This window comes from Panthera onca, chromosome B1, assembly GCF_046562875.1.
Source record: "Panthera onca isolate mPanOnc1 chromosome B1, mPanOnc1 haplotype 2, whole genome shotgun sequence".
NCBI lineage: Eukaryota > Metazoa > Chordata > Mammalia > Carnivora > Felidae > Panthera > Panthera onca.
Window position 1 is genome coordinate 142,594,447 of NC_138342.1, and position 13,778 is coordinate 142,608,224.

At 40.0% G+C, this 13,778-nt stretch overlaps 1 protein-coding gene across 2 annotated transcripts in view; it reads left to right on the forward strand.

Moving 5' to 3' along the window:
• The first annotated feature begins 201 nt into the window (after positions 1-201).
• Positions 202-13,778, forward strand: part of TLL1 (tolloid like 1) — a 209,684-nt gene continuing 196,107 nt past the window's right edge. The window contains exon 1 of one of the 2 annotated variants that reach the window (XM_078445632.2): positions 202-576. In XM_078445632.2, coding sequence (XP_078301758.1) covers positions 408-576 — 169 coding nt within the window. In that variant the 5' untranslated portion in view covers positions 202-407. The remainder of the gene's footprint in view (positions 577-13,778) is intronic. The other variant, XM_078445633.2, reaches the window with a different exon arrangement.

Below are 13,778 nucleotides of genomic sequence, written 5' to 3' on the forward strand. Positions count from 1 at the left end.
CTCCGGTGGCAGCTGAGCCCGCGGGGCGCCGCTCGCCCAGCCGCGGCCGCGGGAAGTTCGGCCGCCAGAAGGACGACCTGGCAGGCTGCGAGCGCCCGCTCCGCGAGAGCCGAGTTTGCCCGCAGCTGCCCCTCCCCGTCTCCGGGAGCCGAGCTCCTTACCTGCCCTCCGCCCACCCGCGGGCCCCTAGCCAACTTCTCCCTGCGACTGGGGGTAACAGGCAGTTCTCGCCCTCTCTCCTGTCCCGACGGCATCCGTATGTCTTCGGACACCTGAACGCCCCAGTGTCGCCGAGGAGCCTCCCGGTGGGGAGAGGAGCACCGGTTCCCCTCGCACCGCACATCAGCGCGGACCGCGGACGCCTCACCTCCCGGTCCCGTCCCTTCCTTTTCCTCCAGGGGAGGAGGATGGGGTTGGAAACGCTTCCCCCGAGGATGCTCGTGTTGCTGGTGGCCTCGGGGATTGTTTTGTACGGGGAGCTTTGGGTCTGCGCTGGCCTCGACTATGATTACACTTTTGATGGGAACGAAGAGGATAAAACGGACACGATAGATTACAAGGACCCTTGTAAAGCCGGTAAGTGCCTCTCCAGGTCGGGACGGTGGCGCGCGGGGTCCGTCGCGCTGGATTTCCGAGGGGTGGCGGTGGGAGCTCACCTGTTTCCTTCCCTCTCTCGCCAGCCCCTCCGCCGTCCCTCCTCTTGCCCTCCTTTCCTTCCCCTCCCCACCCCCCAAGTGGCAGTCGCCGTGGCCCGAGTTGACTGGAGTTCTGTGCTAGTGGGATCGAACGCCAAGCTCCCATCTCCCAGTTTGGGAAAAACGTCCAGAGTTCGGATTCCCTTCCCCTCCCCCAGCAAAACGAAACAAGACTTACACACAGCTGGCTGGCCGTGGGTTTTAAATACCAACACTCAGCGGGCTATATGTATCTGGAGGGGACTTCACCTCCTCTTTGTTCCAGGGTGCGGTTCCCCGGTGCTCGCCCGAGACCCAGTTGGTTCGAGTTCCCCCAAATATGGGTGGGGGTGGGATTGCTACCTCGGGACACCTTTGCTTCCCTCTTTTGCCAGGGATTTCAAGTGTGGGATCCGGGCGAAAAGGGGATTGTGGGACGACCTTGGAAGCTCTCATGCTAGATGGAATTCGAATGCAGTTACCCATTTAAAATAAACCTTAAAAAAAAATGTCCAAGTTGTTACCCCATTCAAACTTGCGCCTTCCTTCCTGTGTACGCCCCCTGGGAACCGCAGTTTGACCTGCACTGCCTGAAGCTCAGCTTCCCCTCGCGGGTCCCCAAGCGCCCCGGGATCTTCCCCTCTCCCCCCCCAACACGTCCAGCGCCTCTGCGGGTCCTCCTCCCGCTCGGGGCGGAGCTTAGCTCCCGCCGCCTCAGGTCGGATCCGCACGTGCCGCGGCCGGTGACCACGTGAGCGCAGCGTCCCGGGGGCTCCGGAGGCGCCAGGTCCCTGGCCCTGCGCAGCGGAGGTTGGGGTGACCAGAATTCAGTGTGGTGGACTCACGACCAACTTCGGAAGGAAGGTTACGAGGGGTGTTGGGGCCAACTCGGTAGGGTTGTTTGTAAGCACGTTCTGTCCCATCTCTAGAGGTGTGGGCTTTGGCGAAGCAGAGAGGAAGGGAGTGGGCAAAGTGCCAAAAGTGTGTCTGCCTCTCCGGATTCTGTGCGGGCTTGGTCGGTATGTGACTGCGACTTCTTCCCTTTTCATAGCTAGGTAAACCTTATTCAGCCTTTCTTGGTCCTGAAGGAAGGAGAAATGCACACAGTGAAAGAAAATGCTGGAAATTCCCTTGTTGCTTTGTACCGTTGATGACACATTGCTCTGACAAGGAGCGAATGTGTGCTGTGTGCGCGTTATCAGATCTTCCTTGGTGCGCTCTTACTGAGGATAGTTGTTCAAAACTTGGAGTAGCTTCGTAGAAACTTGTCAGTCTGGAGCTTGGAATTCTCATTTGATTCCATTTGCTTTGTAAGTTTCCTCCTGACACCTTTAACACTAAGTCTGTCCCGCCGAAAGTTTCTTGGGCCTTCCCTGGTGGTTTGGAGAAGGAGACATCATTCTGCCGGGATGGGTGACTAGCGACTGGACAACCAGAATTCAGTACTGTAACAACTCCCCAAAGCACACTTTTTATTGGGAAATTAGTTTTGAATCATGTTTACAGCTGGGTGAAAATTGTGTACTTCCTTGTTTTACATAAGGTAGAAATGAAGTGTTTCTAAAGGTTGTCTAGGGAAACATCTATTCTGATGCTCTCTTGTGTGAAAAATTCAACCAGCTATTAATATGAAAAAACCAGGGCATATGTATCATGGGCTTGATTTCAGGACAATAAATATTGTTTTCCATACAGATTCAAGTAAAAGTTTATGTCTTTGAAAATCATTGACTTAAAATATGAATATAAGAAGTGTCAAAAATTAGTACTATTTTCAGAAATTATGTTGTTTTTAGATTTATCTTATGTTAGAAATTGTACAGAATAAGATTCGGCGAACATACTGTTTTTTTTGTTTTGTTTTGTTTTTTGTTTTCTACTTAAGACTGTTTTCAATTTTGAAATTTAAATGGTTGCACCATGTGTATTGAAATATGACTCAAGGATAAATATTTATTATCCTCAGTAAATAAACATCTAGAGCAAGGAAAGAAATTCTAAGAGCGTTTAGTTTTGTTTTTTCCTTTAATATTGGTTTATTGTTGAGCATAGCTGTTGAAGATAAAACAATGAAAACAACTTTGAATGGATTATTACTCTAATCTTATTTCTTCCCTATCTTTGAGTACAAGAGGCATACCTGTGTGTATGTGTATGTTGTGTATGTATCATGAAAGAGAGAGAAGAATGGCACCAGTGGTAGGCTGAGAAGTATGTCCAAAATCTGAGATCACTTAAAAAAATTTTTTTAATGTTTATTTGTTTTTGAGAGGGAGGCAGAAAGGGAAAGGGGGGAGGGGAGAGAGAGAGAGAGAGAGAGACAGAGAAAGTGGGGGAGGGGCCGAGAGAGAAGGAGACACAGAATCCCAAGCAGGCTCCAGGTTCTGAGCTGTCAACACAGAGCCCCCATGCAGGGCTCGAACCCATGAACCATGAGATCATGACCTGAGCCCAAGTAGGATGCTTAACCAACTGAGCCCCCCAGGGGCTCCTGCCATCACTTTTTAAATGATCAACGCTACCTTTTAAAATTCAGTGACGTGAAGGCTTTAATTTACCATCTTGGCTAAAGAGTGGCAAAATCCTTTTTGTTTTTCCCTTGGCCTCTCTTTTGGCATTATATAAGACAAGTAAAAGTTGTAATAACAGGAAAAAAAATTAAATAGTACATTGAAATCCCAAACAAGAGTCAAAAAAAGGTCACTAAAATAAGAAAGATGAGGACAGATATGTGAAAAAAGGCCACACAAAAGCATGGAGGGTGCTCTCCAGATTCTGGGATACCTTTGTCTGCCCTTTCCAAGAGCAGAATGGAGGACGTGGGCCATGAAATAAAGTGTCCTTCTCTAACAAGGGTCCTAATTTTCCTCAGACTATACAGTGGCTTGATGTCATAATGACTAATGAAACCATAATTTTCATTTCAACACAACAGCCCAATTGGGTGGAATTTGTGAATCTTCCTATTACACAGATAGGAAAACAGATGCTCCATGAGGTCAAATGCTTGTTAAGATTATCCAGAACTTGATTTGAAGTCTCCTGGCTGCAAAACCTGCATGCATATAGACAGATAGACAATAACACTGCATTCTTAGCTGACCTTTTGGAGGTCTTCCTTGAAATGCAAACAATAGAAATTTGTCTGGGTTTACCTAGAGTCTAGACTAATAAAAGTGCAGTTACTTTCATATCTGGTAAGTATGAAATGACTAAGAACATAGTTTCATCTTATAAAGTCTTTGAGGTCAGAGGTCATAGCTGATTTTTAATGTTTATCACAGGGAGATAGATTACCACTGTTGGTATCTAGCTAAAGTTCTGAATTCCAGCTCGATATCTGTAGACTATAAATGTTGATCTTCATTCCTCATCTACAAACTTCTATTTTAACCAGTAATGTGACTCAAGAAGAAATATAAATATAACATTAAAATTGTGCCATTCTTAATACATTTGTGAAATGGTATAATTTGTATATCCATGAGAACTCTAATTTCAAGTTCATGGGACAGAAAGGAAGCCTCGGGTTAATTTAATTGAACTTTCACTTAGACATTTGGGTATAAGCAAAAGTAGGTTAAGTTAGTACAGCACAGCTTCATGTATATTTATATAGCCAAATCTGTTAGGACAGAATGTAGGTAATTAATCTTTCTCTCTTTGTAGATAATCACAAAGAAGCAGATAATTCAAAGGAGTATCTGACTGTCTTTCTTCAGCGTAGTATGTAGTCCTCTGAGTTTGCAATCCTACTCTCTCTAGTTCAGAAGGTTCCTGAGGGACACCAGGAAGCTGATGCTGCAGGAAGTCATTCCAGAACAGAGACTGTTTCAGTGTTGTACTGTTGCATTCCATTCCAGAACATTCCCTTGTTTCAGTGTGGAACTGTTCCAGTAGGTGTTAATCTGAGTATTAATATCTATGAAGAGCCTGGGCAAATTCAGCGTGCAAGTTAAACTCTCAGATTTGTCTAGAGGTTCCCTGGAAAAACAGAAACCTGATAAACTCTGTATTCCCTGCCTTCCTCCTTTCTTTCTCTGTTTGTACTTAAGGGGGTATCTGGAAAGCTCAGGCAGTCGAAATACAAGAGGTAAGAAGGGGGATTGAAGAATTTCTATTGTGAGTGATGGGTAGAGGCGGAGGAGATCGATGACGTAAAATGTTTGTCTAGAAGATTTGTCCTTATCCTCTTGGACAAGTGTGAACACCCTGAAAAAAAGACTTTCTACTTTGAATCTCCTCAGTAAATGACTCCTTTGCTTGGAAAAAATCCAAACAAGATTAAAGGTCAGTGACTTGCAAGGTTAAATTTGCCTTTAGAGTGGCATATACAAGCCTGTTTACATAGAAATAGGCTTTTGGCATCCTAAAGGATTCTCCTTTCCGCTTTTCTTTGCAATTAATGTCCCAGGGTTCTGGTATACTAATTCTTCATCAATTCTTCATGGGATAATTTTCATAAATTCATAATTTCTTGGTAAAGATCTTCTTTCTTTTGGTCCTCAGTGCTGTACTTTCTAGCTTCATTGCTGGCCTCTTAGGTACGAGGTTTTAGAATTTGATGTCCAACCCGGTGTCTACTTTATTCTATCATAGTATTAAATATCGAGGCATATATTTCTTGGTCAGCACCTCTCTAGGTTGCCAAACCCTCATGTTAAAAATGCATTTCGTAGAGTGGCTTCCCTTAACCAGCCTCTTCTCTTTCAGTTTTCATTCCTCAGATCTTGCTTTGTTCGTTTTTTTTTTTTTTTTTCCTTCTCCTGCTTCTGGTGCCAACTCAGAAGTACAGTTTTTGCAAAAGGGATGGATAGACATTATATTCTATAGACTTGAATTCTGTTCATCATTTACAATAGTAATTCTTTAGCCCTTGTCGTGAGGGTTCACATCCATTTTTGGCCCGTAAATGGCAGTTACTGTCAACTAGGTATGAATTAGGTGGACTATTTTTTTCTTAAATATATCCCCATAGAGGAAGCTGGCTTTGAAACTCCTTTTTGTTTGTTGATTTACACATCATCTCCTGGTGTCTTCCCAGTTTTTGATCCCTGAAGAAGGTGGTATCATTTACAAGTTCAAAATCTAGCTGGAATCCCCTCTCTGAGGCAGTTCAGGTAATAATTAATGGAGTCTTTATGATTTCTAATTCAGCAGGTGCTGTTTGAGTCCTCCCTTCTCTGTTGAGGCCTCCTGAGTCTATGGTGGAACAGTTAGACGTGCCTAAGAGCCCACCTAGCAAAGGCTTTTTGAGAAAGTTAGCACATAATTCCCTACTTTTCCTCTTGCCATCATGATGGCTCACTTTTCTATGAAGGCCTGATGTATGCCATGTATAGTTTCTTCTACAGAAACCATATTGTCTTCCCCCATTATGTATGTAAGAATCCTATTTTTGTGCATTTTAGCAACTCTCCCTTATTTAACATTTATTCTCACTTGGCTGTAGTTACCATCATATTCTTTGTAAACCTTAAGAATATTAGTCACATTAATGATCCCTTTGGCCTCTTCAACAGTGCATGTACTGGACAGAGGTTAGCCTTTCAATTTTTCTAGAACTCAGGTAGATAGTATTGAGTGCTAGTGATTTACCATCATTATTGTTTTTCTTTTTAGAATATTATCTATTGTTTTTAATAGTACCTTAGACCCATCGACTTAAATATTTAAAATTAGGGCTGCCCTAAGCTTTTCTAAGAATGCTTGGAAAAGATAGAGGTGAATAATCCATTTAAAATGAGGCCTTGCACATCCTGCTGGGACCATCTGGTGTCTGGGGAGATGGGGGGAGGGGGCCATACTGCTCCCCTGAACTGTAGGAAAGCCCCCTGCAGCATCTGGAGCCCATAGCTAGGCCTGGGCCAGGCTGAGGCTCAGGTGCCTGGCAAGGTTTCTGGGCCTGTAGGATATCCTCAACTGAGGGAATTTTGAGGCCTCTTACAGTTTTCATATTCCAAGATCTGAAATTAATCCTGGACTTATCCTTCCTAAATGAGGGAGTTAAGAGTCCTCTCCCCAACGCTGGATATAGTAGAATGATTTAGCAGTACGGCTTTAGTGGTTTATTTCCTTTAGTTATCTATTGAATAATGATGCTTAGGGAGGAACATTAAAAACAATTTATAGCCTTAAAGTTATGGAATGAATTGCACAGAATATGTTCTTTCCCAGAGAGCAGGAGGGAGGGAATCCCTTGCTTATTTATTTAGTTCTTGCCATTGTCAGCCCTGAAAATGGGATATTGACTATTAGATTTTGAGACACTGTGGGTTGGCTAATGGAATGCTTGTTTTATCAGCTCTTTACAAAACGTGGGCTAATCCTGTCAAGCTGTTTTAAAGAGCTCAACTATATATTTGTATTAAGAAGTATTGTAAATTAGGTGTTAATTGAAATCCAGAAAGTGAACCAAGGAGACATTTGTCTTACTCAGCTCTTCTCTTGCAATTTACATCTATAGTTTGAGCTAAACTATTTGCTCTAGACCATATTAGGAAAAAAAAAAACCAAACAACTTTCTTGAACGATAATAGTTCTAAAATGTTGAAACCATACATTAGAAGGTCAGAAGTGCTTCCAAATATATTATTTTTCTCAAACAAAATCCAACGTTGTGTAAATACTCAAAGCATTTACCTTGATGTTTAAAAAATATATATATTTCAACAGTTTTTGACACACTACACCATTTTACAAATCAAGGGAGTTGTATGGGGATGCAGTCAGAAAGCATGTATTTACTATCGACAGTTGATATCTTCCCTGTGTTGTTGAACTTCCTATTGATGACATTTAATTGGTGTGTTGGGGGAGCGTAGGTGGATGTGTAGGAGGGTAGAATAGTTTCTTCATTCTTTACATTTCTCATCTGTGTTAAACTGTTAGCACGTGGATTGTGTACCACAGGGACTCCTTGAATGGCCCTGGGCCTCGTAGCTGATCTTAGCATTTTTGAGCTCTCTTCTTTGGCCATGAGTAGATTTGAAGTGCTTATTAAGATCATCTCTGCTCTTGTGCAGCATTGGGAACCCACTTGGCACCATTTCAGTGGACGGGTCATACTGAAAGGATGGTGCTCTATTCCTCAGGGCTGAGCTCTCTGACCGCAAATACCTAGAGGTGAAGGTTTAGGATAGTTTGTGTTTTGTACTCAAATTCTGGAAGTTAATTAAACCTTTAAAATATCTCCGGGAATATCTCCGGGAAGAACATCGTGTATAACCAGAAAACAGGCACATGGAGACCTTTCTTAGAGAATGAGTTTTTGGACCTCACTGTCTAGGAATTGCCTTTGTTAGTCATGTCAAAATAACATAGTTCATCTTTTCACATTAAACGTTTTACATAGTCTTCTGTCTTCACCATATCGCCATCAATTAATATTATTGTTACCTCTTTTGGACAAATGAAGAAACAGACTCAGAAAGATTCAGTGATGGGCCTGTCATGATACTTACTGAGTGGTGAGAATTTGAACCTGAACCTGGGTTCTGTATTTCAGATGCCTTTTTTTTCTTTTTTTTTTTTTTTTTTTGAATCCCCTGTAGTGGCTCCTCAGCCAGTACAAATGTATTAAGACTGGCAGTTGAAGTGATGGTATTTGTGCCCTGGGCCTCTATCCCTTTTGGCAAGTGGTTTTCTGTAGTGAGAATACATTTTGTCTTTAGCATTCTTGCCTTTTATAACCCGTATATTGTCAGAGTAAGGCCAATACTTTCAATTGCATGGAATACAGGGGAGACCCTAGTCCCTTTCAAAAGAGTGTTCTCTAAGTGTGGAGAGTTGTAAACTAAATGTCCAATTATGTACGGGACGGATACAAAATGCATACGATTAATTTTAATAGTGTTAGAGAAATATTTGAGTGCTAAATAGTGTCAGGGAGACACTGCTGCCATTGTCCCAAGTATTTAATTGTGACAGCAGGCTTCTCATGTCAATGAAGGCAGAGGCTGAATTGGATTTGAGCAGAATTCGTCGTTATTAGTGTCTGGTTCTTGGCACAGGCTCTGACATTTTGTGTGGTAACGCGTTAAATTGTTTCACACTTTGGATTTGCTGTCTGAGTATTCATTGAATGCATGATTATGAGCCCATAAAGAGTGTGAAGAACTTCCTTTCAAATGCAGGTGATTCAGGAAAGTGGTTTATTGTGTACAGTATGTATGTAAATGATGCGTGAATGCCTTTGAGAAAACAAATATGCTGTGAGAAGGCTCTTAAATAACTTTATCTTTTCAATCCTAACTTGTCTGAAAGCCCTAAGGTCAAAAGCTCCAAAGCTTTGGGGGATCATAGGGTTAACTAAACTTCTTGGAACTCCAGTGTGGTTTCCTAAGACTAGGAAGTCTGGCATGTTCAAAATATATACTTTATGTAATATTTACTAAGTTACAATTTCTTTGAAGGAAACATGCTACTTTTAGCAAATTATCATGTGTTCTAGAAGGAAGAGTTCCTGCCTGTATTTTTTCTCTAACAAATGGGTAAGAACAAAATCTGGTGAAACAGGCTTCCCTTTTCTGTTTCCTTCTTTTCTAAACCTAAGAACCAAGGGGAAGTTTTTCTTTTATATATATTTTTTAGTCCCAGGGGAAAAAATAGTATATATGTGGACCTGGGAAGTGTGGCCTGCAGGCAGTGACCAGGGGAGGAAAAATTAGGATTTTCCATCTGGAATGGGTAACGGAAGTAATGACCTAAATCAGGTTGCCTTATGTTTCTGTGGGGAAAGAGATTTGTGAGATTTGCTGGGTGAACTAGTGTCCAAGAGTAAAGACAGAAAAAAGATATTGATTATAGGATACACTTCCATTGTGTACAAGATTAAAAAGTTTACAATAAGACCAGATTTCTAGTGTATGTCATGGTAGAATGGGGCTTCATGTACAAAACTGTATGCATCATAAAAAGTATCCTATAACATATCTTATTTCTGTATTACATAGTACCTATAGCTTAGGGTTTTAAGGTAACTTATCATATGTTGCTCTGTGATAGAATCAGAATTTGAATCCAGAACTCTGGATTCCATGTGTTGCCATGATGCTTCATTGTTCCTTTCCTCCTCCCCCTCCTCGTCTCCTCCTACTCCTCCTCTTCCTCCTCCTTCTACCTCTCTCTCTCTCTCTCTCTTTCTCAGGTATATTTTTGAAAATTGGGATTGGCTTCAAAAATTATTATTATTATTTTTTAAAATTTTAAGGAGACAGAATAGTGCTGCTATTAAAAATTTGGGCTCTGGAATAAGATGGACATGACTTCTAATACCATCCCACACATATGGTAACTGTGTGTGGCTTTTGGCAATACCTTTTATGCTTCAGTTTTCTCATCTATAAAATGGAGACGACGTTATGACCCTCACGGTGTTGTTATAAGAACTAAATGAATGTGAAGTAAAAATCACTCTGTCTGCAACAGAGTAAACACTGTATAATTTTTACTCATAGTGCCATAAATATATAGGAGGTAGAGGATTTTTTTTTTAATTGCAACTACTTATTGGTGGGAAAGTGTTCTTTATAAAAACATTTGTAGATAAAGTTCTTTTTTCTTGTCATATACAAAAATGCATTCATATCTCAAGTCCTTCATATTTTACAGTTGAGAGGTTAAGTCCCCAGTAGAAAAATAAGGGAGGTTTGGAAAGGTAACAGGAAAGGTTTGGCTATTTGCTCAAATGCTTAATAGACCCAAAATATATTGACAGTTTTCAATTCCCATTCATAATATGTGAATAGAATCTTGGCTATATAGTCTTTCAGCAATTTCTGGTACACATTATATTTGCCATCTGGATTAAGTTGAAGAGCTTACATACTCATAATCCTGTGTTTACACAGAGCTAAGTGTAAGCACATGGCTCTAAACTACAAATATTCGTAAATTCATCAAACCTTTATTGAACACTTACTGTGGATGAAACATGGTCTTATCCTTGGAATTCCAGAAGATGAAATATGATACAATCCCTGACCTGGTGCAGCCTTAACTTTACCACTTTTAGGTAGAGAATACCTAAAAGTAGATAATATACAGCTAATGTGTTAATAGTTGCTTATATACTAATCGCATAACTATATGCTAAAATTATTTCAATTTAGTATTTGAAAATGGATGCTATTATAAATGGTGACAGTCAAGAAATATATTCTTATAATTTTTTCCTCGAATTTTCTTTACTCATGATATACGAAGAGTGAAGAGTAGAGCTATGAAAACTTCTAAGCAAGTACCTTACAAGCTTTGTTATTTGGCAGTGGACTGGGATGGGATGTAACTAATAATTATGCAGTTATTTGGAAGAAGTCTGTATTGATAATATGATTTCCGTTTGTTTTTCTCAGATAACTTGATTTAGAAATTTCAACTTCTTTTTGTCATCTTTTCCTATATTATCTGCTAGAGTACATTTCTGTCCTTTACACAGTATCCTTATCCTTAAATACATCTTAGTGTACATGGTTGACTCTTTCTTTGCTTACAGGTCCAGGCAAAGCAAACATCAATGATAAATGAAAAAAAAAAGAGTCTAGTGTTTTTACTTGCAGTGTTCTCCTGTGGTTTTGAAAAGGAAATATAAGTTTTGTTTTCTTTAAATAATTCTGTGTGGGTAGTGGCATGGCAGTTGGAAAACAAACTGATGGCTTGGTAGTAAGAAATATAATTTCCACTACGGACTTTGCTGTTGTATTTGTATGTAACCTTGGGGATGTCCCTTGTTTTCTGGGACCTACTCCCTGAGGTTAGGAATCCCTAAGGCTGTCTGAGCTACAAAGCTCTCTGCACCCTGGTGTCTCTGACATGAGAAGTAAGATCTCCTTTGAAGTGATACCAGGAAGTTGTGGGACCAACGGCCTGGCCTATACTGTTCATTGAGAGGAAAGGGAAGATGTTTACACCTCTCCAGCAGGCACTTTTATGAAGGCCTCAGGTTTCTCATGGCTCCAGCCAAATCATGGCAACCAACAGATTGCAGCTGCAATAGGGCTGTGCAGTTCCCTGACTTGAATTTTGCCAGAATTATCTTTGAAAGCATTTATGAATAATTTCCCATTCCTCTTTTCCAACCTCAGTCCATCAGCAAAACATCTGCCCAAACAGCGACCAGGTATGTGAGCAGCACCTATCTGCGTTTCAGAACTTGTTAGTCTCACATCACCACTCTATTTGTTTCATAGAAGAGATGATTGCGCTGCAGATGAGCAGAAAATGGCCAGTGGACGGGGAAAATTCACTTCTTTCAAGTTGGAGGTCAATATTCATAGTGGAGAGAACAAGAGCTCTAAAGAATCTACAGCAAAGTTTTTCTCACTTAAAGCATTTTTTGAAATATACAGTATATTAAAAGATGCATTCTTATATCAATTGATCACATATCTATTCTTGAAAACATTCTTTTACTTGGCACAAGTGTATACTGTTAATTATCTGTATAAAATTAAATTTCTCAAACTTTCAATTTATCTGAATTGTCTAGTGAATAGTTTTTCATCATAAGTTAATTTATGTAAATTTTTTTAAATGAAGAGTCTCAAATTCTCAAACAAATCATTGCCAAAAGAAGTTTTCATTCTTGAGCTTTTATGATAGTAAAGAATGAACTCCAATAGAAATTAATAGCCTGAATCTAGGTAGTATGGTTTAACTTAAAGAACACTGGATATTGTGTCAGGAGACCTAGGTGCATGTCTGGGGTCTTCTGTGTTTAATTATATTATTTTGGTTAATGCTGCTGAATTTAAATTCTCTCATTTGTAATATGGGATAGTGATACCTAGTCTATAATAAATAAGGATTAAATGCATAAGTGTGGTGCATTGTACAGATGTAAATTAATACAACCAATATTTTACACTTGGTGTGTTTCAGGAAGATTGGAGAATACAAGATGTGTCCCTTCCTATAACAATTTCAAATCTACCAGAAAAAAAGCAACAGATATTTCAGTTATGAATATGAAAGTGTAACAAAATATTGCAGTAACAGAGGAAGGAATGCATTAATTATGTTTGGGATTGGGAAGACTTCTTAAGGATGGTGGCATTTGAGTTGGATCTTGGCTTAGAAGTTTCTTCCTGGACAAAAGGTGGTGCAAAACTTTATAGAGTCAAATCACTAAGATAAAAACTGAAACTATGTATGGAGACTCATGGAATTTTATGAAAGAGAAAGTGGTAAATAGTCTAATGTGGGTAATGCAGAGGGTATATAAAGGTTTGTGCTTTGGCAAGAGATGATTTGGGAAGGTGCAATGTAAAAGGATTTTTAATGCCCAGAGGGGGTGTGAATTTGATCCCCTTTGCAGTGGGATAGGGATTTATTGAACACTTAGATCAGATTACTGGCTTGATAACAGTCTTATTTTTTTAAAGATAAGTGAGGATGTAAACAGTGGTCTCATGTGGTAGCTGTAGGAAGTAAGGAGCAAATGGGAGCGTGGAGGCTTGTTAGAGCTATAGTAAAAGTAGTGGCCAAGTGTTGATGACTATTTGCATTTGTACTGTGGCCGTAGTTATAGAAAAGAGGGATTGGATTTAAGAGACCAGTCACCAATTGGACAGACTTGGAGTGAAAGTCAGAGGGTAGAAGAAAAGGAGGACTCAAAGATGATGTCTCCATGGCTGTATACTTGAGTGACTGGAGGAGAAACAATGATACAGAGCAAGGTAAGAAGCACAAAAAAAACAAAAAGAAAAAGAAAAAGAAAAACAAAAACCAAGTTTGTCTTTTGTAAGCAAATAAATTTGGTTTTGAAATCCCTTTGAGTTGCACATCTCTGCTGTTTGTTATCATAGGTCCCTTCTTGTTGTTATTCTTCGGGAATATATTTGTTGTATTTAGACTTTTGTATTCTATATTAACTTTGAAATCAACTGTCATGTCCTACTGTTTAGATTTAGATTTGAATTGCCTTGAGTCTCTGGATTTAATTTAGAAAGAATTATTTTTATGATATTGAGTCTTTCAATCCATGAATATGGTATGTATCTGCATTTGTTTAGGCTTTCTTTAATACTGTTTAAGAAATTTTTAGTGTTTTTAACTATAACAATGTTTTCTGCATGTTTTGACAAATTTATTTATATATATTTT